The sequence below is a fragment of the Coregonus lavaretus genome, assembly GCF_964263955.1.
Source record: "Coregonus lavaretus genome assembly, chromosome: 15".
In the NCBI taxonomy this organism is placed as follows: Eukaryota; Metazoa; Chordata; class Actinopteri; order Salmoniformes; family Salmonidae; genus Coregonus; species Coregonus lavaretus.
The window spans coordinates 47,709,549-47,736,517 of record NC_140002.1 but is presented as its reverse complement, the minus strand read 5'-3'; the positions used below and the strand labels follow the sequence as shown (position 1 = coordinate 47,736,517).

At 44.4% G+C, this 26,969-nt stretch overlaps 1 protein-coding gene across 1 annotated transcript in view; it reads left to right on the top strand.

Moving 5' to 3' along the window:
- phldb1a (pleckstrin homology-like domain, family B, member 1a) overlaps positions 1-26,969 on the top strand; it is a gene marked incomplete at both ends in the record, with an annotated part of 70,383 nt that overhangs the window by 7,851 nt on the left and 35,563 nt on the right. The window contains 3 exons of the mRNA XM_084177591.1: positions 16,589-16,699; positions 18,077-18,200; positions 19,845-20,015. Of these exons, the coding sequence (XP_084033717.1) occupies positions 16,589-16,699; positions 18,077-18,200; positions 19,845-20,015 (406 nt within the window). The remainder of the gene's footprint in view (positions 1-16,588; positions 16,700-18,076; positions 18,201-19,844; positions 20,016-26,969) is intronic.

Here is a 26,969-nt window from a genome sequence, read left to right as displayed (position 1 = left end):
GGATTAGAAGCCGTATTTATTATACAAAAATTAAATTTGTGTTTTTTCATTTGTTCGTTTGTGTGTGTGTTCATGAATTCCATCAGAGAGAAACAGAATAAGAGAAGGAGAGATGAGGGCTGGAGTCGCTGTTGGAAACATTACACCTACTCTACCCAGGTTAATGTGACGTGATGTGAGAGGGGTACGGTGATACCAGCAATTTGGTGTTGGCCTTTTCTTTATATTTTCTTTTCCTATTCTTGTGTTGTGCTCACACCTGTGTTGAAGGCTGGTAGGTATTTATTTTCAGTGCACATTCAGGTAGAACAATTGATAATGAATCTGTTTCTCCTGGTGTGTGTGTGTGTGTGTGTATGTGTATGTGTGTGTGTGTGTGTGTGTGTGTGTGTGTGTGTGTGTGTGTGTGTGTGTGCTCGTGCATGTGTGTATGAGAGACTTTGAGTAGCCACTCACTTTGCTGGTGTGCTGAGACACAGAGAGCTCTTTTGCATGCAGTAGTAGATAATTGGGTATAAACTGGTGGAGCGTAAAGACGTCTAGCGAGTTCATAAGATGATGTTGCCTATTCAGTGATGGTACAGTGGCGTTATGATGGTGAAATTCAAAAATACATTTTCACACCCTTTTTCCACTTCTCACAACTTCTTGTTTATTCACTGAATAGAAACTTGCCTGGAGGCTCAGTCTGTAGCTAATTGAATTGAAGCAGCTGGATTCAGCAGCGAAGCAGGAGAACTGTGGTCATCTGAATGTGCTCCGGTTTAGGTGGAAATAACTTCTCCTCTAGTCTGTCTCCATTTAGTACTCACTGCTCACCCCTGTCTAGAAATATAACAAGGTGTGAAATCCTTATGGTAGCTGCCACACCTGTGTTGGGGTGGGAATAGAAAATACACAGAGTAAACGAAACATTAAGAACACCTGCTCTTTCCATGACATAGACTGATCAGGTGAATCCAGGTGAAAGCTATGATCCTTTATTGATGTCACTTGTTAAATCTACTTCTATCAGTGTAGAAGGGGAGGACACAGGTTACAGAAGGATTTTAAGTCTTGAGACAATTGAGAAATGGTGCCATTCAGAGGGTGAATGGGCAACTCAATATTAGGAAGGTGTTCCTAATGTTTGGTATACTCAGTGTACAGCATATTTTTTTTATTGATTCTAAATGGTATTCTTTTAATTGTTTCTCAATGGCTATCTGAAGACAGCTGAGTTAATGTTCATGAACGTGTTCCCTGTTTATGCTTAAACCAACTACAACCGTTATCCCACCTGTGTTCCCCGGACCCCTACCTCCCAGACTCTGTGCAAGTGTGCTGGCTTAAATGCTTTAATGTGGGCTCTATTCACAGTATGCCTGAATGGATAATCATAATCTCCACAGTGAAAAGAGCTCTCACTGCCACAGGAAAGTGACTGAAACCTGTGGAGCCCTCTGAATCCATGGATAGGAACAGTGAAGTGACAACATACAGTGGGGGAAAAAAGTATTTAGTCAGCCACCAATTGTGCAAGTTCTCTCACTTAAAAAGATGAGAGAGGTCTGTAATTTTCATCATAGGTACACGTCAACTATGACAGACAAAATGAGAAAAGAAAATCCAGAAAATCACATTGTAGGATTTTTAATCAATTTATTTGCAAATTATGGTGGAAAATAAGTATTTGGTCAATAACAAAAGTTTCTCAATACTTTGTTATATACCCTTTGTTGGTAATGACACAGGTCAAATGTTTTCTGTAAGTCTTCACAAGGTTTTCACACACTGTTGCTAGTATTTTGGCCCATTCCTCCATGTAGATCTCCTCTAGAGCAGTGATGTTTTGGGGCTGTCGCTGGGCAACACGGACTTTCAACTCCCTCCAAAGATTTTTTATGGGGTTGAGATCTGGAGACTGGCTAGGCCACTCCAGGACCTTGAAATGCTTCTTACGAAGCCACTCCTTCGTTGCCCGGGCGGTGTGTTTGGGATCATTGTCATGCTGAAAGACCCAGCCACGTTTCATCTTCAATGCCCTTGCTGACGGAAGGAGGTTTTCACTCAAAATCTCACGATACATGGCCCCATTCATTCTTTCCTTTACACGGATCAGTCATCCTGGTCCCTTTGCAGAAAAACAGCCCCAAAGCATGATGTTTCCACCCCCATGCTTCACAGTAGGTATGGTGTTATTTGGATGCAACTCAGCATTTTTTGTCCTCCAAACCCAACGAGTTGAGTTTTTACCAAAAAGTTATATTTTGGTTTCATCTGACCATATGACATTCTCCCAATCCTCTTCTGGATCATCCAAATGCACTCTAGCAAACTTCAGACGGGCCTGGACATGTACTGGCTTAAGCAGGGGGACACGTCTGGCACTGCAGGATTTGAGTCCCTGGCGGCGTAGTGTGTTACTGATGGTAGGCTTTGTTACTTTGGTCCCAGCTCTCTGCAGGTCATTCACTAGGTCCCCCCGTGTGGTTCTGGGATTTTTGCTCACCGTTCTTGTGATCATTTTGACCCCACGGGGTGAGATCTTGCGTGGAGCCCCAGATCGAGGGAGATTATCAGTGGTCTTGTATGTCTTCCATTTCCTAATAATTGCTCCCACAGTTGATTTCTTCAAACCAAGCTGCTTACCTATTGCAGATTCAGTCTTCCCAGCCTGGTGCAGGTCTACAATTTTGTTTCTGGTGTCCTTTGACAGCTCTTTGGTCTTGGCCATAGTGGAGTTTGGAGTGTGACTGTTTGAGGTTGTGGACAGGTGTCTTTTATACTGATAACAAGTTCAAACAGGTGCCATTAATACAGGTAACGAGTGGAGGACAGAGGAGCCTCTTAAAGAAGAAGTTACAGGTCTGTGAGAGCCAGAAATCTTGCGTTTGTAGGTGACCAAATACTTATTTTCCACCATAATTTGCAAATAAATTCATTAAAAATCCTACAATGTGATTTTCTGGATTTTTTTTCCTCAATTTGTCTGTCATAGTTGACGTGTACCTATGATGGAAATTACAGGCCTCTCTCATATTTTTAAGTGGGAGAACTTGCACAATTGGTGGCTGACTAAATATTTTTCCCCCCACTGTAATACACAACGGAACATTTGTAACCCAAAAATGAGCAACAGTAGAATAATGTGTTCCCAGTGTTCTACCACCCCATTTCCTCCTGTCCAAGCCTTCCTTTGAACAAACACACATTCCATCATGCTCCATTGCCAGGGAGGCAACCGGCCTCCTCACACACTTGCACATAAACATGGACACACACACACACACACACACACACACACACACAGACACACACTGGCCGAGGAGAACATGTTGTGTTGCCAGAGAAAGACTGACTCATCCTCAGTATAAGTGTAGCTTCCAGACCTGAGGCTATGCGGCGATGGTATTCAGACACGCTGGCACATGCAGCGGGTCAACCATACTGTTTCACTGAAGCAGACCTGGGTTCAAATACTATTTGAAATCTTTCAAATACTTTCAGAGTTTGCTCTAGCCTGTCTGGAGTGCCTGCAGACGGTCTGGGTTTACAGTTTTGGAACTCTTGTATTGGTCCACTAAGCCAGGCAAGCTCGATCAAGTATTTCAAATTATTTCAAAGAGTATTTGAACCCAGGTCTGAACTGAGGAGAAGTGTGGTCACGCGAGGACATGCTATCCTCTACTGATAATGTGCCCCAGACCCAGACTTTATGGTGGTGGGAAATGCTGAAATCTCAGAGACTGATCTTATACCCAACACTTTGAATTAAGATCCAGAGGTCTCCAAGGAGTCAGTAATAATAGATTGGAAGTTTTGATTGGAAACTTTGAACAATAACATACAGGGCCGGACTACCGCTTTTGGGGCCCAGCTAATTTACTGCATTTCAACTAATTTTGCCATGGTGCAGAGAGAAACATTTGCTGTTTTATAATGTTATTTTACACATTTTGTCATGAGGCTAAGAAAGTACTATTTTATAGCTCATCTCATGTTTTTGGTCACATTTTGCCATGAGGCTGGAGAACATTTTGCAGTTTTAAAGCTAATTTCCTGCTATTCTACACATTTTACCATGAGGCTGAGAGAAAATGTTGCAGTTTTAAAGCTAATTTCCTGCAATTCTACACGTTTTGCTATCATATGCTATCTGGGGTAGGGCTGTGACGATTATGGAATTTTGGGTAACGATTCATTGTCATGCAAATGAACATGGTTATTGTCATATTTGACATTTTTGTTGAAAAACGTTTTGAGATTGTAATGCATCATAATGCATCTTTGGAAATTAGCTACGACATAGCTAATCAATAAAACACAGCTTTGGTGACACCCCTGTCTCAAAAACAAATGGTTTTGAAAGCTTGGAAATTTTGGAAATGAAACCTTTCTTCCCGGCCGTTCTGCTCTTAAAATGATGACCAATTTACCCACTTCATGTAAAAATGAAAAACTGCTATTGGGTAAACTACTGTAAAACTACTTGAATATAACATTGAATCCCCCCTTCTCCTAAAATGAATGTATTAAGCCGATTATGTAGATTATTTTTTTTCACGTTATTGTCCATAATTGTCGGTGAAATTATTTTACGATCTCCCGAGTGGCGCAGCGGTCTAAGGCACTGCATTGCAGTGCTAGAGGCATCACTAAAGATCCGGGTTTGATCCCGGGCTGTGTCGCAGCTGGCCGTGACCGGGAGACCCATGAGGCGGCACACAATCGGCCCAGCATCGTCCGGGTAAGGGGAGGGTTTGGCCGGCTGGGATGTCCTTGTCCCATCGCTCTCTAGCGACTCCTTGTGGCGGCCGGGCGCCACAAGGTCAGCAGCTATTGTGTTTCCTCCGACACATTGGTGCGGCTGGTTTCCGGGTTAAGCGAGCAGTGTGTCAAGAAGCAGTGCGGCTTGGCGGGGTCGTGTTTCAGAGGACGCATGGCTCTCGACCTTCGCCTCTCCCGAGTCCGTACAGGGGTTGCAGTGATGGGACAAGACTGTATTTACCAATTGGATATCACGAAAAAGGGGTAAAAAGTACCAAAAAAATAAAAATTTAAACAAATAGAAAAAAAACAAAAAAATACAATAATTGTGCCAGCCCTAATCTGAGGGCCCGGGTCACATGCCCTGCATGCCCGTTCGGTAATCTGGCCCTGATAACATATTATCTTTGAATTCCTCTTTTGGGACTTTTAACTTCTTATGAATAGTTCAGCATCAAATGAACATAGTACTCCTACTACAATACTTTGTACTCTCTAAGGCCCATCTCTTTAATTTTTGAGCTGAACTCTCACTATTTAACATACTAGACATATCTATTAACATCCCCATAGATGTTCCTTGCAGGCTGGAGGTGGATGTTTAGTGAAATGCTTCTCGAGGTCCAGCTGGAGCATCCACTTCACCATCCCCAAGAGACCTCCACGTCCCTGGGTTGGCTCACAGGAAACAGCCCTGCTCTCTAGGCCGGATCCTGGAGGAATCCATTCCATCTGGTTACTTGGTTGTCTGCCTTTATTTGTTTATGTTTTTATTTTGTTGAATGATCCATCATCTGCTCTCCATTTGCTCCTTCACTTCTTTGGCCTTGACCATGGGAACAGACATGAGAGATCAGAGATCAATAGTGGACTCACTCACTCTCTCTCTCTCTCTCTCTCTCTCTCTCTCTCTCTCTCTCTCTCTCTCTCAGCCAGATAGTTCCTGAGGGACATCTCAACAGCAGGCTCATAAATTCTCTCACATCCTGTGGAAAGATGTTGTATCTCTATATATCATTATCAATGCTCCAGTGATCATCTATATCATATAAAACAATTCCCAAATGGTCCCGAAAATTCCCAAATATTCCCACATTTCCAGTCTGGAAAACCCCTCTTTGTTTTGCCAACAATACAGAGACCAACAGCAATAAGCTGCCAGGTGGAATTCCTCTGATGACTCAAGGTCTTTTCCCTCTTTTCTGTCTCCTCCTCCTCCTCCTCTGCCTACGCTACAACTCCACGTATTTCCACTGTGGGTCCCCGACCTCCTGTGACTGTCAATGTCTGCTTTTATAAAACACTGGAAATGCTGAGTGTTCAGTGTTATTAGTGGTTCGTATCCATAGCAAAGCAGAGTTGGGCTGTCCAGCTGGGCTCATCTGTTCTGCCTGAACTTTTTCCGATCAATGAAAGGACTGTCTGTGGATGAGGAACAGATTGGGATTGGTCAAGTTCACTCTCTCTCTCTCTCTCTCTCTCTCTCTCTCTCTCATTCTCTCACTTGACCTCATGGCTATTTGTTCTGTGTGTGTTTAGACCAAAGAAGCTGGCGTTGAACATTAAATGACACCCGAGGGTTACTCAGGGTGTCTGAATAGGAAGTTCAGGGAAGTCCTGGGAGGTACAACCTTTGATCTGATGGCAGATCTATTTCGGAGGACACCTCTGATGTTGTTGCCCCCCTGTCATTAATGATGGGAGTGCAACGAGTGTAACGTTGCCCCCTGGGGCCCCCTAGAGCTCAGCTTAGTGAGTGACTGAAGTGAACGAGAGGTTAGACGTAAACAACCATGTGTCCGCGTCGCTGCTCCAACTGCTCTGTGGAATACACTACAGAAATTACAAGAACTTTACCGCAACTTGGATTCCCTATGAGTGGAGATGGTGAGTGATTGACTGCTATACCCTCTGAAGTTTTTGACATGTTGTCAGTATTGACCTTTAATACGTTATTGATATAACTCAGAAGTCAATTCATTTAAATCCTGTACATTTTCTATTATAGCACCATTCTATACAGATGTACTGTATCCACGTTTTTCGCCGTTCTCCAATGTCCCCTTGTCTCTCTGTTTCTTCATTTAATTTTACTTTACTTTACTGTGAAAGGGGAGCAGGGATCAGCCCAGAGCAGAGCCCAGACTGTGTGGCTGGCTAGGTCTATTTCTAGCAGCCCATGGCAACTCTGCAGGGCATAATTGCCCCCATAATCACATGTTACAGAGGAAGGCCCAGCATTTACAAGCATGACATCTCTCCCACATGGGTGTGTGCACTGTATGAGATCAGAGTGGCCTGTGTTGTGTAGGAGTCTGTGTGTGTGTGTGTGTGTGTGTGACATTACACTGTCCAGTGCTCCCTGTCCCTCTGTGTCTGTGTGGATGAGTCTGTTGACTACTGGGTGGTCAGACAGGGTAAGACAGGGTTAAGGAGCCAGTGGCCAGAGCCAGTGGTGAACAGGACAGAAGGATGCTCTGTTCTCTATGCCATCGACTCTCTGAGAATCCAACACTGGAGAGGATTGTCAGAGATGCCCATGTGGCACTACCCAGCTGCTTGGGCTGAAATGACATCACAGAGAGACAGAGGGAGACACAGAGGGAGAAAAAAGCTTTTTGCCTATTTTGCTTATGTGTACCAATGGCAATTACTGTAAAGTACTATGGACAATATTATAAGGGGGAAAGCAACAGGTAATACCACTGTATTACTACAGTAATATCACTGTATAATGAAGTAAAGACAAAACCTATTTTTATCAACTGAGCATAACTAAGGATTCTCAGTCATACTATCTACAATAACTATTGAACTACCTGAAATTCACAGTAGCTCTGTCTTTGCTTGCTTGAGCAAGCAAAGCTTCACATTCCAGCAATCTCCCTGATAAAATGCAGAACATGCATGAGAGGGAGAGAAAGGGAAAGAGGGAGAGGCTTTAGAAAAGTTGTTGTCCCCAGATAGCGTCTTTGAGGGTGAAGGAGAGTTCCTTATCTACTCTTTAGCCATAGAAACCATAAAACTGCCAGATAACCAGAACCAGGTAATGATCACTTATCAGTGTGTTGGCTTTAGGAGTTGTTCCCCATGATGTGGATCTGTCTCTGTCTGTTAGTACGTTAGTGCCTTCGTACGTTAGTCTCACGCGATACAGTGCCTTGCAAAAGTATTCAGCCCCCTTGGCGTTTTTCCTATTTTGTTGCATTCCAACCTGGAATTTAAATGGATTTTTATTTGGATTTCATGTAATGGACATACACAAAATAGTCCAAATTGGTGAAGTGAAATGAAAAAATAACTTGTTTCAAAACATTCTAACAAATAAAAAAGGGATGCGTGCATATGTATTCACCCCCTTTGCTATGAAGCCCCTAAATAAGATCTACTGCAACCAATTACCTTCAGAAGTCACATAATTAGTTAAATAAAGTCCACCTGTGTGCAATCTAAGTGTCACACAATCTGTCACATGATCTCAGTATATATACACCTGTTCTGAAAGGCCCCAGAGTCTGCAACACCACTAAGCAAGGGGAACCACCAAGCAAGCGGCACCATGAAGACCAAGGAGCTCTCCAAACAGGTCAGGGACAAAGTTGTGGAGAAGTACAGATCAGGGTTGGGTTATAAAAAAAGATCAGAAACTTTGATGATCCCACGGAGCACCATTAAATCCATTATTAAAAAAAGGAAAGAAAATGGCACCACAACAAACCTGCCAAGAGAGGGCCGCCCACCAAAACTCATGGACCAGGCAAGGAGGGCATTAATCAGAGAGGCAACAAAGAGACCAAAGATAACCCTGAAGGAGCTGCAAAGCTCCACAGCGGAGATTGGGGTATCTGTCCATTGGACCACTTTAAGCCGTACACTCCACAGAGCTGGGCTTTACGGAAGAGTGGCCAGAAAAAAGCCATTGCTTAAAGAAAAAAATAAGCAAACACGTTTGGTGTTCACCAAAAGGCATGTGGGAGACTCCCCAAACATATGGAAGAAGGTACTCTGGTCAGATGAGACTAAAATTAAGCTTTTTGGCCATTTAGGAAAACGCTATGTCTGGCGCAAACCCAACACCTTAGTGAATAGTTAAACACGCTCAAGTTTTCTGTTTTTTTGTCTTATTTCTTGTTTGTTTCACAATAAAAAATATTTTGCATCTTCAAAGTGGTAGGCATGTTGTGTAAATCAAATGATACAAACCCCCCAAAAATCTATTTTATTTCCATGTTGTAAGGCAACAAAATAGGAAAAATGCCAAGGGGGGTGAATCCTTTCGCAAGCCACTGTATCTCAGACAGCACTGGCCCGATTTTGATGAAACTTGGGTGAATGATGTGTCTTGGATAGAGATCCGGCATTTACAAAATGTCACTGATTGGCTAGATGGTGGCGCTATAAGAAGAGATTGAAAATGCTAACTTTGAAAGGTCATGCCCCTCACCCCGTTTAACCTAAAGTCATGGAATTCGGTACATAGGTCTCTCTCCTCACACGGAACAGATTTGCCTCGCAACACAATATTTTACAGACTAGTACCTAAAACATGGCTGCTATTGACCAATAAACATGCACGTGGGCATGGTCTGGCACATAAATGCATATAAATCAGTCAATGATATTGGTATTGTAAGAAAATTTGGTACACATATTGCAAAAAATGTCAAGACTCAATATTTGCAAGAACATTAATATCGACCACACGGTGGCGCTATAACGAGCACATGTTTATATCTCTTGATCTGTTTGACTCAGTGATGAAATTTGGCACACATGCTCAGGGATATGAATATAGCTAACCCAGGCAATATCTCAGACACCACTATGAATGATGCATCTTGCCTTAGAGATCCATCATTTACTAAATTATACTGATTGGCCCAAGGGCGCTGCATCATTCGTGGGGGACGACATGTTTACTGTTGCCTTGTTTAACTTTAGCATAGGATATGGTTTAGGTTTCTAAAACAACATCCTAGATGGATGAAGTAGGTGGTAATGGGGGGTTATGCTAAATGTTTGTCTGCTTCCGTTTGTGGTTGAGACGGTTCACTGGATATGTTTGGAACAGTGTAATGGGACATAATTACTTAAATTCAAGTGTAGAGACTAGAGAGGACTACAGAGACCGATGAGCAGGTGGAGTCTACATAGCAGTCCACACAGTCACTGCTGTGACATAGAGCATGTTATGTGTATGGTAGGCTGGTAGCCATAAAAGGTTCAGAGTTAAGAAATGTGTTGGCAACATCAGCTATCAACTGATAATATCAAATGTCTTTCTGTAAATACAGTAGTTCCCTTTCAGTAGGTACTCTCGATACAACACAACTACGGGGAGTCGTAATCTCGCGACTTAGACTGAAGAGCTAAAATCATGCGTGACAATGCCAATTAAATCCACGCCTTGCTCAAAGCCCCGCCTTCCACAGGTGATAAGCATGAGGCTCGGATTCATTCCTTCAATTCTTCCACTCTTCACTTCGATGTGAGCAGGAATGATTCACGCTACTATAAACAAACATTTTGTGAGACTCTCTGACTTTGCACCAACTAAACTGTCCCTCTGTGGTAGAGCGTGCTCATCCCCTGGACATTGTGTGCTGGAGTTTGTATTTGTTCTCTTAGTTTCCTAACCACAAACCAATTTATTATTCTTCGGATTGTTTGGCCTGGCTGTAGCAATGAGTAAGATGGCTAACGAGACCATGCCCAAATTCATAAAAAGATACTCAAGTGTGTTGTCTTGTATGTCTCGACTCGCTTGAATCAGTTTGTGTGCGAGACTAGGAGATGGTGCCAGTAACAGTAGCTTGTCCGCGGCTGGCACTGTTCCCATAGTCCACGGCTCAGGTTCTCTTGACAACCGTGTAGCATTCTTGAGGGGGCTTGGTGTTTCCGATAATGACTTCCTCTCCCAGGTGCCAGTACTTCAGCTGAGTCTGAGTTGCGGGACACAGAGATGGATTGGGTCTTTTGTCTGGCGTGATGTATGCGGTCGGTGCCCGCGCTCAACCCAGCTCCTGTGCATTCTGTCGCTGGTTACGGGAAACTACTCGAAGAGAGAGGGCGGCCAGGTTCAGTGGGTACCCCCCCGCCACCTGTGTCTGCCTTCGTCAAGCACCGCTTGCCTCTCTTCCCATACTTGTTGATGAAGGGTCCGATCCCACCTTCGTGATCCGGTCCTATGTAGACTTAGCTAAGCAAGCACTTAGCTAAGCAAGCACTGTTATGCTCTTTGACACTGTGATCAAAGAGGCTAGGTAGCCTAGCTTAGACTAAAAAGTCTACTGGCTTACGTCGGCTAGCATGCGTAACTTACTAGCTTTCCTCCGGTGTTATGGTAACCCCATTCCTATTTCCAATTCCTGGAGTTGGAGGGAGTGGAGGAAGCAGGGCTTGTGTGCACCTCAGATGAGGAAGCAGCCACCGAGCGAACCTCTGGAGCGAGGGGCCTTAGCAAGGGTATGAGCGACCGGTGCGCCCCTCCACAAAAACATTGCTGTGACAACAGTGCCCCCACATTTGGCACATTTGGTCAGCCATTGCTGGAGCCCCCTGTGCTCGTAAGGGGGCCGGGCTTTATGCAGGCTATATAGTCTCATGGAAGCAGAACTTACTGTTGTTGGAAGCTTGTCCATGTTTAATACCCCCTCTGTTACCCCGTGTTCCATGGTGTTTACATGGTCCAAGGGGTATATCAATCTCCCCAGGGTGAGAGTAATAAGTTGTGCGAATCACTCTCTATCCACAAGGGGGAACCCCTCCCCCATAGGTGGCTCATTACTGGGATTAATTGCTGATTCCTGCCTGTAGCTCACTAGTCCCTATGAGGTATCTAGTGATACAGGTTATGGCCTCTATAGGCGATTGGCTATTGGTAGCGGAGTCGAGGGAACGAGCAGGGTTGGACACGACCATGCTATTATACCACACACAGTCTCTGTAGTTCATATGAACTCCGATATGAGCTGTCTGTCTCCAGCTTAATGCTTTGAATTACTAGGAATTAGATTAAATTACGAATCGCCCCTTTCTGTTACCACAGAAGCTGTCTGTCCCATTCCCAGCTAGATTACAAGGTGCTTTGTTGCCAGTACCTATGACTGGTCAATAGGGTAACCTCCATGATAATGGAATTTTTCCCTGGGTCTATTTTTTATGTGTGCGTTTCAGCACTGTGTGCCAGCCAGTTAGCAGAACACATCTTACCGCCTAAACCGAGTGAGGCTCATTGTGACAACAGTACCCCCAAGTGGCACCGCCAATCGGGGTACATCACTGATCGTCGGAGCCCTTGTACCCAGAGTGGGCCGGGGCTTTAGGCAAACCTTGGCACATAAACAAAACATTTTCAACCCCAAGTTCCACAGTGTTCACTGGTGTCAAAAGGGTTGTGAGTTCAATGAAAAGTGTCCCTTCTCCACGTTCAGACACACAGTTGTCAAGAGTGGTGGAAATGGAAAAATAATCAGTCTCTCCCTGTCCACAAGATGGCGTCTTGCCACTTCAGATGGCACTTCACGCGAGGCTCGCTGTCTGCTTCGACCAATGGTGCGCATGCACGGTGTCGCACTGGATCATGCAACAGTGACGTTGGGGTCCGGCTACAATTTGTTGTGTGTCATCACTTCGACTGTTTCCAAGTCCTCATCGCACGTTTTGGGGGAGGAAATATCCTCCCTTCTCCAGAAGCAGGCAATCCGAGTGGTTCCTATGTCAGAGATCCAGGACAGCTGGTCGGTATAGTCGGTATTTTCTGGTTCTGAAAAGGGACGGGACTTTGTATCCCATTCTAGACCTACGTGCCCTCCACAGGCACCTCAGAGTCTACAAATTCAGAATGCTCACGAGCCACCCGGCTATTACAGTCGATTGCTACATCCATGCTACTGTCCCGTATTCAGTCTCTAGGCTTTATAAGAAACCAGAAAAATAGATGTTTGACTCCATCTCAGCGCATTCTGCTTCTGAGTCTCAAGCTAGACTCACTCGCGTATCACGCTTTTCTATTCCCACAGAGGGTGTCCGGGCTCTGCTTAGACACATTTTGTCTGGGTCACACAGTGCGTTTTTGCCAGTGCCTGTGCCTACTGGGGATGAAGGCTTCTGTGATAGAAGTTGTTCCCCTGGGCAATTGTTGATGCAGCCTTTCCAGCACTGAGGGCTAGCCACTCACCTGGACACATCTCACACCCTTAAACGGTCGCTTCGGGTATCCCTGTCAGGTCTACGGGCCTTGGCCCAGTGGTGGGACCCTCTGCTATTGTCAGGGGGCTCCCATGGGCTGAGTTGTATCTTGCAAGGTGATCACGACAGACACATCCCCCAGAGGGTGGGGTGCGCGTTATGAAGGCAACTTGATTCGGGGGGTATAGACAGTGGTGCGGAACGCACTGCATGTCAATTACCTGGAGCTCCTAACGGTGTATCTGGCACTCAGGCGCTTCCTCTTGCTTTTGTCTGGCCGGCATGTGCTGGTCAGTACCGACAGTATGTCAGTTGTGGCATACATCAACCAACAGGGAGAGACTAGGTCTCTCTCCCTCCTAACCTTGGCTCGCTCCCTATTACTGGGGAGCAGTGCGCACATGCTCTCGCTTCAGGTGATGCATGTCCCCGGTTGCCTCAACTCGGGTGTGGATCTGCTAACGAGGGGGGGTCTTCTCCCTCAGGAATGGAGACTACACCCCTGGGTGGTTGCCCATATATGGGAGAGGTTCGGCAGGGCCGACATAGATCTTTACACATTGCGAGAAAACACAGTGTCGTCTGTTTTTCTTGATTAGGGACCCAAGTGCCCCCTTCGGGAACAGACGCTCTGGCGCACCAGTGGCCTCGGACCCTCCTTTATATATTCCCCCCATGGAGCTGATTCAGCCCACGTTGGAGAGGGAGGGCTTATAGTTGATTTATGTGGCTCCCCGTTGGCCCAAGCAGCCTTGTTTCGCTGTGATCATTCGCCTGTTGGGCGGGGTCCCGTGTCAACTCCTGTTGCACAGGGACCTGTTGTCCCAGGCGCACCGGCAGGTTTGGCATGCGAAGCCAGAGATTTGGTTACTGTGGTTCTGGCCCCTGAGAGGGCCAATCTGATGGCTAGAGGTTTACCTCTGAACATTATTGCTTTTATTCAGTCCGTCTCTGGCGACTCTTAAGGTGACGTTGCTTCCGAATGCGGCCTTCGCCCCGAAAGTCATGGTTATGTCCTACAGGTCTTTAGCTTTGAGCTATTTCCCTTTTCGCCTTCTCCTTTTGCTCTGAAGAGCAACAGAGGCTGCGTGTCCTGTGTCCAGTACGAGCTTTATGCAAGTACGTTGAGCAGTCCTGAGATATTCCGTTATATGACCAGCTTTTTGTCTGTTTTGCTAATCCAGTTTGCGGCAGGGTGCTCTAAGCAGTGTCTCTCCTGCTAGGTTGTGGAGGCTATCTCCTTGGCATTTGGCAGCAAGGGGCAAGGGTTACCTAGCTGTGTACGCGCCCACTCCACCAAGGGTCTGGCAGCGTCTTGGGCATTTTTCAAAGGATTGATTGTAGGGAATATTTGTGCTGCGGCCATTCGGCATCACACCATGCATCTTGCGGGGTGAACCTCTAGGTGGTCTGCCATGGGCCGTTTCATTTGGTATCCGTTGCAGCCAGCTTGGGGCAGGATTTAATTTCCCCATAGTTGTACCGAGAGTACCAACTGAAAGCAAACGTAACGTTATGACTATAACTACTGTTCCCTGAAGGAGAGAACCGAGGTACAATGCCTGTTTGGCCCTGCGCCTCCTGATTCTGGGCTCATTGAAGAGCGTGACTGAATTGAAGGAATGAATCCGAACTTCGGGCTTAACCCCTGTGGAAGGCGGGGCTTCCAGCGAGGCCCGGATTTCATTGACCTTGTCAGGTGTACTTTAGTTCTTCAGTCGAAGTGGGCGAGAGTGCGACTCCCCATAGTTGTGTTGTACCTTGTTTGCCTCCTTCAGGGATCAATAGTTATGGCTATTTACATTTTGTTTGGGCTCAGATCAACTCAAAGGTATGGAATGTTGGTGAGACAAAAATTGAGTGAGTGAGTGGTTGGAGGATTCTTGAGCTAGAGCAGACCAGACAGACATGACTCTTCAGAGTTGTCTATTGTTTGTATTTGTGTGTCTACAACGTCTATGATTTGTGTATACTGTAGTAGACATGTCTGATCCTAAGAAGCTTTTCCTCTTCACTGAGGTGAAGACGTGTCCACAGCTGGACCTAATCTACAGTATCTGTCTGTGAACGCAGTGTGTGTGTGTGTGTGTGTGTGTGTGTGTGTGTGTGTGTGTGTGTGTGTGTGTTGTGCGAGGCTGAGTCACAGACAGTGATTCAGGGTGAGGGGAAGCAGCCAGGGTAAATATATACTTTTTTACATTTACATTTTAGTCATTTAGCAGACGCTCTTATCTCGAGCGATTTACAGTTAGTGCATTCATCTTAAGATAGCTAGGTTGGACAACAACATATCACAGGCATAGAAAGAAAAATGATCCTCAATAACGTAGCTGTCAGTAGAGTCAGAGCTAGAAGGGGGGGGGGGGGCAGTTCCTCTTGCTGTTCCTTAGGTAAGCACCATGGTCTTGTAGTGGATGCGAGCTTCGAATGGAAGCCAGTGGAGTGTGCGGAGGATTAGGGTGACATGAGAGAACTTGGGAAGGTTGAAAACCAGGCGGATGCTGCATTCTGGATAAGTTGCAGGGGTTTGATGGCACACATCGTCAGTGTGTGGGTCAGTTGAAATTACCAGTGGTGGAAAAAGTACCCAATTGTCATCCTTGAGTAAAAGTATAGATACCGTAATAGAAAGTTCTAAATATACTTAAGGATCAAAAGTAAATGTACTGTAATTGCTAAAATATACTTAAGTATCAAAAGTAAAAGTATAAATAATTTTAAATTCCTTATATTAAGCAAAGCAGACGGCACCATTTTCTTGTTTCAAAATTTTACAGATAGCCAGGGGCACACTCCAACACTCAGACATTTATAAAAGATGCATATGTGTTTAGTGAGTCCGCCAGGCCAGAGGCAGTAGGGATGACCACGTGTTCTCTTGATAAGTAAGTGAATTTGACAATTTTCCTGTCCTGCTAAGCATTCAAAATGTAATGAGTACTTTTGGTTGTCAGGGAAAATGTATGGAGTAAAAAGTACAATATTTTCTTTAGGAATGTAGTGAAGGAAAAGTTGTCAAAAATATATATAGTAAAGTAGAGTACAGATACCCCAAAAAACTACTTAAGTAGTACTTTAAAGTATTTTTAATAAAGTACTTTACACCACTGGAAATGACATTTCGCCATATGCCTGATAGACAGTGTGTGGATCCCATTTGGCACCTTATTCCCTTTATAGTGCACTACTTTGACCAGAGCACTATAAAGGGAATAGGGTGCCATTTGGGATGCCGCTAGTGTAATCTTCTACTGTTGTCCACGTAGGCAACGTTCCTTAATATCAAATATCAAAAAAGCTGACTGCATATTTCCTATGTTAACAAATGATCAGCTGGACAAATATATACAGCTTCTATCTCATGATCAGGAGATGGCGATAGAGCCCATACTATCCATTCATATCACTTAATAGACAGCCTAGAAAATGTTACAAATCAATGAGATTACTATATAAGTCTATTTTAGGATCTTAATTTCTCTAGTTGAGCTGTTATCTGGGACAGCAGGGATCTCTAAGGAGAGCAGTGTTTCTATATTGAGTGAGTCATGTCGTGTGTGTCCTCAGTGTGTGTGTGTGTGTGTGTGTGTATGTGTGTTACTACAGGATATCTTCATGTGTGTCCTCTCCTCTGTGTGTGTTCCGACAGGATCTTCATGTGCCAGAAGGTGTGATTGACAACCCAGACGACATGGACAGCCTGAACAGGAACGTATTGGAGCATCATGGACGACAGACTCACCAACACCAGGTCTTACAGGTGAGTCCAGTGTGTGTGTGTGTGTGTGTGTGTGTGTGTGTGTGTGTGTGTGTGCGTGTGTGCGTGTGTGTGCGTGCGCCTTACAGGTGACTCAGGTGCCATGGGTGTGAGTCAGGTGCCATTCTTCACAAGCAGAAAGCAGTGCAGATATATTCAACGTAGCTGTCATGAGAAATCAAATGAAGTGACTGACCCATAAGGAACAATGTGTCAGGCACAGTAAAGCGTAGTTCAGTGTGGTAAAGCGTAGTAAAGGTCAGCAAACAATAAGACCAGTGCTTACAGCTAAGGTCAGGAGATGGCGGGGGAGGATAAGGGGCTTAAATAAACTACTGTGACATTATGAACTCTAGGAGAGAAATGTTGGTTAACTTTAGACAGACAGGAGAACCCAAAAGGTCTGGGCTCATGAGGTGAAATCAGTGGTGACTGAATAAATCCAAGGGGAGCAAATTATGGTATAGCAAAAGCATTTCATCATGTAAAATGTAACAAGTAAAGCTTCTAAAATTGCTTTATCAAGTACTTACTTTGAAGTAGTAGTGTCTGTGTAATTTACACACGCACGCACGCACAGGAAATACTTACCTAGCTTGTTAAACTGCAGGTGAAAGGCTGAAACAGTGCCTTCTGGGCATATTGGCTGCTTGATCTGGGCAACACTAGTTGTATCTTCATACCTTCTTCAAAGAGCAGGGAAAATTGTAACTATTTAAAGACAGACTCCAAAGGCATGATTTAATGTAAGCAGCCCAAAGGTGAGTCATCTAGCTGCCATAAAGCTACTTCGTCTTCTTTTTATGCATTATAGGCTACGTATGGAGTACATAGACTTGGATCAAATGCAAGAAAAATATCAAATAGGCCTACATTTGAATATCAGTTAATAAATTTGCTTTCATATGTCATGATTTTGTGTCCTGATAGTGTACTGTAAGACCAGTCCATATTTGACTGACACACATGGACAGACTTGTGCTTTTGTCTTCAAAGCAAAACAGACAGGTCTCTCCCCGCTTGCCCCAAGGGGGGGTGAACCCACTTATCCTGTCTAGCTAAAGCCTCTTATTAATCCTATAAGGGGAGCAGTGGGGAGTGGGGAGTGGGCCGTGGGCAGACACAACACAGCTTAGATTGGGCAGACACACACAGACCAGTCTGCACTAATGCTCCAGTAACACTTCAAGGAATAAAGGAGAAGGAGAATCACTGGGACTCTGCTCTCAGGAAGATAGCCATGTGGACATGGGTATGCAATCACTGAAATGCAAAGATAAGGGAGTGCTAGGACTGAGCAATCATAAGTCTCATCTAAAATTAGTCTCATGTCTCAGGTCTAATGCCAGTTTTCTTCTGTCTTGTTTTTGTAATTACCAGAGCACTCCATTGGACCTCATCGAGACGGGCAAGTCACTGAGGTTCCAGGCAGAGCGCCCCCACCTGGTCAGTCTGGGTAGTGGCCGTCTCAGCACAGCCATCACCCTGTTACCCCTGCAGGAAGGTAAGCACTTCTGCATCTCAGAAACATTAAAAGGGGTCTTCTGTTCAATGCTTTGTTCATGCAGACTGGTCTTGAGGAAGGCCTTGTGCTGAAACCTTGAAAAAATATTAATAAATAGAGAGATAACTCCTAAATGGTTTCCAGTTACACCAAGAAATATTATGACATAAGCTACAAAAGGTCCATTACAGGAAATGAGCTGACAAAATTTCCATTAAAACTATTACACACATCATCGCAGACTGGTTTCCTAGAAGCATTCAAGTATTTTCCATAAGACGCTGATTGAGAATGATACCAGACATTCTTACACAGTAATGAACAAAGCTGGTACTTCTGAAGAGAAAAAGCCCTAACTGATTATTTATGGTAATAATTCTATCCATCCATCCATGCACACACTTATTCCCTGGCAAAGAGCCAGCTGGTGGATGATATCATAGGCATCAGAGGGGGGGAGGAGGGGAGAGAGGGAGGGAGGGAGAGAGGGATGAAATGAAAGTGCCGTACTGTAGCTGAACAGTGGAGCCAGTGTATTCAGAGCCCTGACATATCTAATCATCCTAAGAATGACAACTAGAGGACTTTGTGATATGGACAGGATGGAGAAGCTGAAGCTGAACACAGGGATTCATGCTAAAGGTCTGAGATACACCATAACACCATAAAACACTGAAAGGGAAGAATAGGACCATGGCCTGACCTCGTCTTCACCCCCTTAAAAAAACCCAGTTCAAGCACTCTCTCTTTCTCTCTCTCTCTCTCTCTCTCTCTTTCTCTCTCTTTCTCTCTCTCTGCACACACTCCCCCTCTGCCCTCTCACCCTCAAAATTGTAACTCTGCCAGTGCCACTGTGGTAGTTCCTCCCATGTCTTGTGATTCCTTTATCCCCATCTGTCCGTCTGGAGGGCCCAGACGCCAGAACAGGAGCAGTGCTGGGAGGCTGGGGGGAGGTGAAGTGGAATGGCCCACTGGACATGGAGATAGTGAATAGGAATCTAAGGCAGCCTGCTGGGGTATTCTCAGTGATGTCTCTCCTCTATGTTCCAGGGCTATTTTAACAGCGTGGTGAGGCCAGGGGAAAGGCAAGGGGCTTGTTAGATGAAGAGAGGGAGGGGACTTTTGGGGTAAAGTGTTTAACCCCTCTTGGGCTTGTGGAGTCATGTGCTCCATCCCTTGATTCTTGTCTCTCATCCCTTCCCCCGGACAGACAGACAGACAGACAGACAGTAATGTCATTTATCTATCTATCCTGGAAGCACTCAAAACAGGAAGACAGTGGTTAATCTAATACATTCCCTCTGACCACCGTCCGTCTGCCATCTGCCATGCTCAGAGTGGTCTGTCTCTCTCAGGGCTAGCACCTGCTGTGAGCTTGACTCTACACTCTACAAGTGGCTTGGCCCCTTGACCCCAGGCTCTATTCCTTTACTGTGACATCAGTGTGATCAGCGTTCCACTGACTGACTGTGGCTTTGAACTACAGTCCCAGTCCTTCTCTGAAATAATTTACTACCAAACGTGGGCATGATTGAATAGAATACTTTAATATCCCATAGGGATATTCTTTCTGATGATGTCTGATGATGTGTTTAAAGGATTAATGTTGACATGTATATGTAACTGACCGCTGTGTTCTTGCAGGGAGGACGACCCTGGGCAGTGGGAACACAGACATCCCTCTGCAGGGGCCAGGCATCGCTGCCCAGCACTGCTATATCGACAATAGGGCAGGCAGTATCACCCTCAACCCCTGTGGGAACCAGTGCTCCATTGATGGTCTCCCCGTCTCCAAGCCTGTACGCCTTTCACAAGGTACTATATAAATAACATAATAGCAATAAACTGCTTCATAAAACATTTTTACAATGTTATAAGAGTGATTTTGATTATTACCTAACATGCCATGCCATAGTGTCTTCATATACAGTTGAAGTCGGAAGTTTACATACACCTTAGCCAAATACATTTAAACTCTGTTTTTCACAATTCCTGACATTTAATCCTAGTAAAAAATTCCCTGTCTTAGGTCAGTTAGGATCACCACTTTATTTTAAGAATGTGAAATGTCAGAATAATAGTAGAGAGAATGATTTATTTCAGCTTTTATTTCTTTCATCACATTCCCAGTGGGTCAGAAGTTTACTTACACTCAATTAGTATTTGGTAGCATTGCCTTTAAATTGTTTAATTTGGGTCAAACGTTTCGGGTAGCCTTCCACAAGCTTCCCACAGTAAATTGGGTGAATTTTGGCCCATTCCTCCTGACGGAGCTGGTGTAACTGAGTCAGGTTTACTGGCCTCCTTGTTCGCACACGCTTTTTCAGTTCTGCCCACAAATTCTATAGGATTGAGGTCAGGGCTTTGTGATGGCCACTCCAATACCTTGACTTTGTTGTCCTTAAGCCATTTTGCCACAACTTTGGTAGTATGCTTGGGGTCATTGTCCATTTGGAAGACCCATTTGCGACCAAGCTTTAACTTCCTGACTGATGTCTTGAGATGTTGCTTCAATATATCCACATCATTTTCCTTCCTCATGATGCCATCAATTTTGTGAAGTGAACCAGTCCCTCCTGCAGCAAAGCACCCCCACAGCATGATGCTGCCACCCCCGTGCGTCACGGGTTGGGATGGTGTTCTTCGGCTTGCAAGCCTTCCCCTTTTTCCTCCAAACATAACGATGGTCATTATGGCCAAACAGTTCTATTTTTGTTTAATCTGACCAGAGGACATTTCTCCAAAAAGTACAATCTTTGTCCCCATGTGCAGTTGCAAACCGTAGTCTGGCTTTTTTTATGGTAGTTTTGTAGCAGTGGCTTCTTCCTTGCTGAGCGGTCTTTCAGGTTATGTCGATATAGGACTTGCTTTACTGTGGATAAAGATAATTTTGTACCTGTTTCCTCCAGCATCTTCACAAGGTCCTTTGCTGTTGTTCTGGGATTGATTTGCACTTTTCGCACCAAAGTACGTTCAGCTCTAGGAGACAGAACGCGTCTCCTTCCTGAGCGGTATGATGGCTGCGTGGTCCCATGGTGTTTATACTTGCGTACTATTGTTTGTACAGATAAACGTGGTACCTTCAGGCGTTTGGAAATTGCTCCCAAGGATGAACCAGAGTTGTGGAGGTCTACAATGTTTTTTCTGAGGTCTTGGCTGATTTCTTTTGATTTTCCCATGATGTCAAGCAAAGAGGCCCTGAGTTTGAAGGTAGGCCTTGAAATACATCCACAGGTACACCTCCAATTGACTCAAATGATGTCAATTAGCCTATCAGAAGCTTCTAAAGCCATGACATCATTTTCTGGAATTTTCCAAGCTGTTTAAAGGCACAGTCAACTTAGTGTATGTAAACTTCTGACCCACTGGAATTGTGATACAATGAATTACAAGTGAAATAATCTTTCTGTTGTGACGAGGTGAAATGAAGGAGTCAGGCGCAGGAGGTAAAATGCCGAAGTCCAGAGTTTAATGCATTCACATCAAACGCCCCAAGCGTCAAAAGGAACAAGCTCAAGGGAAAACATACACCTTGGTATAAATACAATGTTGAGTAGCTCAACCGAGCTACACGCTCTCACAATAAACAATCACTCACAAAGACAAGGGGAACAGAGGGAACACTTACTGTATACACATACTAATTAGGGGAATGAGCACCAGGTGTGTGTGATTGACAGGACATGACAAGTGGAGTGATGAGAATGAGAATGAGATCGGCAGTAGCTAGTACTCCGGTGACGACGAACGCCGAAGCCTGCCCGAACAAGGAGGAGGGGCAGACTCGGTGGACATCGTGACATCTGTAAACAATTGTTGGAATAATTACTTTTGTCATGCACAAAGTAGATGTCCTAACTGACTTGCCAAAACTATAGTTTGTTAACAAGAAATTTGTGGAGTGGTTGAAAAACGAGTTTTAATGACTCCAACCTAAGTGTATGTAAACTTCCGATTTCAACTGTACCTGTACCTGTCTGTAGCCTAGTATCGCCAGTTGGACATCTCAAAATGAAACCAGGTTTTCATTTCACTAAATCACCATGGTCGTTAATTGAATGCTTAGTAGAACATCTCCTAGCTAGGTTTTTTTCCATTAATAAGAAACACAGGCAAGACATAGAACCGCCCATGCTTTATGGCTCATTTATGACCTTGACCTAGATGGAAGGGAAACTTGATTAAACAGGCTGTAATAATTGCTTCACACAGTCAGCTCCTCTCTCTCTATCGCTCTCTCTCTCTCTCTATCGCTCTCTCTCTCTCTCTCTCTCTCTCTCTCTCTCTCTCGCTCTCCCCCTCTCTCTTTCTCTCTCTCCCTCCCTCTCTCTCTCTCTCTCTCTCTCTCTCTCTCTCTCTCTCTCTCTCTCTCTCTCTCTCTCTCTCTCTCTCTCTCTCTCTCTCTCTCTCTCTGTCCTGCAGTTCCACAATTGTTTTAGTTAGATGTGCTGCATATTACTTCTGATTTCTCTAAACGAGTAAGACAGAAAATCTATATGCTCTCTTCAGTAATGTAATGTATGGACTTTCAACCCAACCAAAGGAGATGCCATGTAAACGGTTAACATGACCCCAATTTGACTTCGCAAAACAAAAAACTGTTTAAGGGCTGGCTATTCATGAATCGTGAATATATTTTCATATAAAATAGCTAAGTGGAGTAGGGATGCATCTTTGAATGTAATCTAACCACCAAATATATACACTCCCAGTCAAAAGTTTGGACACACCTACTCATTCAAGGGTTTTTCTTTATTTTTACTATTTTTTACATTGTAGAATATTAGTGAAGACATCAAAACTATGAAATAACACATATGGAATCACGTAGTAACCAAAAAAGTGTTAAACAAATCAAAATATATTTTATATTTGAGATTCTTCAAATAGCCACCCTTTGCTTTGATGACAACTTTGCACACTCTTGGCATTCTCTCAACCAGCTTCATGAGGTAGTCACCTGGAATGCATTTCAATTAACAGGTGTGCCTTCTTAAAAGTTAATTTATGGAATTTCTTTCCTTCTTAATGCGTTTGAGCCAATCAGTTGTGTTGTGACAAGGTAGGGGGGGTATACAGAAGATAGCCCTATTTGGTAAAAGACCAAGTCAATATTATGGCAAGAACAGCTCAAATAAGCAAAGAGAAACGACAGTCCATCATTACTTTAAGATATGAAGGTCAGTCAATTTGAAACATTTAAAGAACTTTAAACGTTTCTTCAATTGCAGTCGCAAAAACCATCAAGCGCTATGATGAAACTGGCTCTCATGAGGACCACCACAGGAATGGAAGACCCAGAGTTACCTCTGCTGCAGAGGATAAGTTCATTAGAGTTCCTACAGACTCAGAAATTGCAGCCCAAATAAAAGTCACAGACACATCTCAACATCAACTGTTCAGAGGGGACTGTGTGAATCAGGCCTTCATGGTCGAATTGCTGCAAAGAAACCACTGGAAATCTCATGTCTCCGGTGGAAATTTGTCCTTTGGTCTGGAGTCCAAATTTGAGATTTTTGGTTCCAACCTCTGTGTCTTTGTGAGACGCGGTGTGGGTGAATGGATGATCTCCGAATGTGTAGTTCCCACTGTAAAGCATGGAGGAGGAGGTGTTATGTTGTGGGGGTGCTTTGCTGGTGACACTGTCTGTGATTTATTTAGATTTCAAGGCACACTTAACCAGCATGGCTACCACAGCATTCTACAGCGATACGCCATCCCATCCCATCTGGTTTGGGCTTAGTGGGACTATCATTTGTTTTTCAACAGGACAATGATCCAACACACCTCCAGGCTATTTTACTAGGAAGGAGAGTGATGAAATGCTGCATAAGATGACCTGGCCTCCACAATCCCCCTGACCTCAACCAAATTGAGATGGTTTGGAATGAGTCGGATGGCAGAGTGAAGGAAAAGCAGCCAACAGGTGCTCAGCATATGTGGGAACTCCTTCAAGACTGTTGGAAACGCATTCCAGGTGAAGCTGGTTGAGAGAATGCCAAGAGTGTGCAATGCTGTCATCAAGGCAAAGGGTGGCTATTTGAAGAATCTCAAATATAAAATATATTTGGATTAGTTTAACACTTTTTGGGTTACTACATGATTCCATATGTGTTATTTTATCGTTTTGATGTCTTCACTATTATTATACAATGTAGAAAATAGTAAAAATAAAGAAATACCCTTGAATGAGTAGCTCTGTCCAAAGTTTTGACTGGTATTGTACATAGGCCTAACTCTAGTATATTTGTTCCAACATTATTACCATGGTATTAATTATTTGCTATAATGTAAAGTGCTAGGAATTGGGTGGGGTGCAGCATTGATGACAGAAGTGGTGAGAAAGAGTAAGGTAACGTAGACTAACAACCAGGTTATAAAACAATAGAAAACTTAACCAATCTCTAATCCTGCCCTGGGTTATGCATTCCATTTGCAAAAGCTCGTAGTTTACTGGGATATGGTCCCATAATAAAATAAACTCCACGCCCCCTCCCGCGTTTTGCAGCCAGGGCTGGGCAGGCAGCTTGACAATAATATCATTTGTGGACTGGATAGCCGGTGTGTTGGACACGGAGCCAACAAACAGCTGTTAGGACGACACCGACAATAAGGCATTATTACTCCAGATTTAGCTTTGTTGGATAAAGAAACGACGGGAAAGTGGAGTAGTCTGTATGTAGAAGTGTGTGGCTGAGTTTTACAATTGCTGTTGTTGCCTACTATCTGCGTTATTTTTGGAACTTGGATAATTGGCCAGCAAAATGCTATTGATGAAGCATATGACAAAAGACTGCTTAGCCTAAAGGGTCTTCTACTTCACTTTAATCGGACGTTGGACATCTGCGCTTTTTGTGCTGAAGAAGCAGGTCGTCAAGGAGCGCACGGAATTTTATTTATCCTCACAAAGACGCTGCAGACGCACGCGCTACATGCACGTTACAATTAAATTACAAAGGAAAGGGAGCTCTTGCTTTTAAATGACAATTATGCCAGTGAATATATCAAATTAATTGTAGATACACGTAAGTGCATAGACCTATTTTATTATTAAAGCGCAATTCCGCCACTTTTCAACCTCTTATTAATGATCTCCAGCGCCTATTATATGAAAAATGCGCGTTAATATGCTCTGTGGTTAAAAAGATAAGAAAGGTCCTAAAAAATGCTTCTCTGTGACATCACATGATAGGATTAAAAGTTACAAAAACAGTGGTTCTCATAGTGTTTGAAAATCACTGTTTTTAAAATGTTTTGACTTTTGATGATGTCATCTGGTAGAACTTTTTAACATAATATTTTTTCAACGAAACGTAGAAATGCACCGTTTTCACATATGTAGACACTGGTATTGTGCTAGAGATGATTAAAATGAGGTTGAAAAGAGGTGGAATTTCCCTATTACTCATTATTTTCAATTGTCTGTCAGATTCCTAATTGTGAGAGAGTGGGGGGGGGGGGGGGGGGGGTTTGAGCATAGCCTGAAGTTCCTCTTGCTGCTCCATAGGCAAGTACCATGGGGGGGGGGGGGGGGGTATTGCAGTATTCCAGACTTGAGATGACAAGTGCCTGGATTATGACCTGCGCCACTTCCTGTGTGAGGTAGGGTCGTACTCTACAGATGTTGTGGAGCATGAACCTGCAGGAGCGAGTCACTGCTTGTTTGCAGAGAACGACAGGGTGTTGTCCAGGGTCACACCAAGGTAATTTTCACTCTGGGAGGGGGACACCGTGGAGTTGTCAACCGTGATGGAGAGGTCTTGGAGCGGGCAGGCCTTCCTCGGGAGGAAGAGCAGCTCCGTCTTGTTGAGGTTGAGTTTGATGTGGTGGGCAGACATCTAAGCTAGATATCTGCCAGGTACGCAGAGATGCGTGTCGCCACCTGGGTGTCAGAACGGGGGAAGGAGAAAAGTAGTTGAGTGTCACCCGCATAGCAATAATAGGAGAGACCATGTGAGGATATGACGGAGCAGAGTGACTTGGTGTGTAGAGAGAAGAGGAAAGGGGAGAGGGCCTATAACTGAGCCCTGGGGGACACCAGTAGTGAGAGTACATGGTGAAGACACAGATCCTCGCCACGTCACCTGGTAAGTGGCCTGCCAGGTAGGATGCAATCCAAGAGTGTGCAGAGCCTGAGACGCCCAGCTCTGAGATGGTGGAGAGTAGGATCTGATGGTTCACGGTGTCAAAGGCAGAGGATAGATCTGGGAGGATGAGAACAGAGGAGAGAGTTTTGGCAGTGCAGAGAGCCTCCATGACACAGAGAATAGCAGTCTCAGTTGAGTGACCCATCTTGAAGTCTGACTGTTTAGCGTAAAGAAGATCGTTCTGAGAGATAGTGAGAGAGTTGGTCAGAGACCAAAGAGAAGAAAGAAAGTATACTGGTCTGTAGTTTTTTACGTCAGAGGAGTCGAGTGTTGGTTTCTTGAGGAGGGGAGTGACTCGGCCCATTTTGAAGTCAGAGGGGACGCAGCCAGTGGTCAGGGATGAGTTGATGAGGAATGGGAGAGGATCTCAAGAGATGGTCTGGAGAAGGGAGGAGGGGATGGGGTCGATCGGGCAGGTTGTCGAGCATTATATCAATATTAAATGTCATATTAGTACATTTTTATGTACAGTATGTCTTGAATGTGTTTTAACCTTGTGTTGTCTACGTGTGTCATTCATTTAATTAAATTGTATTTTAATACAAAACTTCGCTGTGATCTCCTCCACGACGCGTTCATCTCTGTGCCTTGACTCATTTCGTCAGCACATTGGCACATTCGA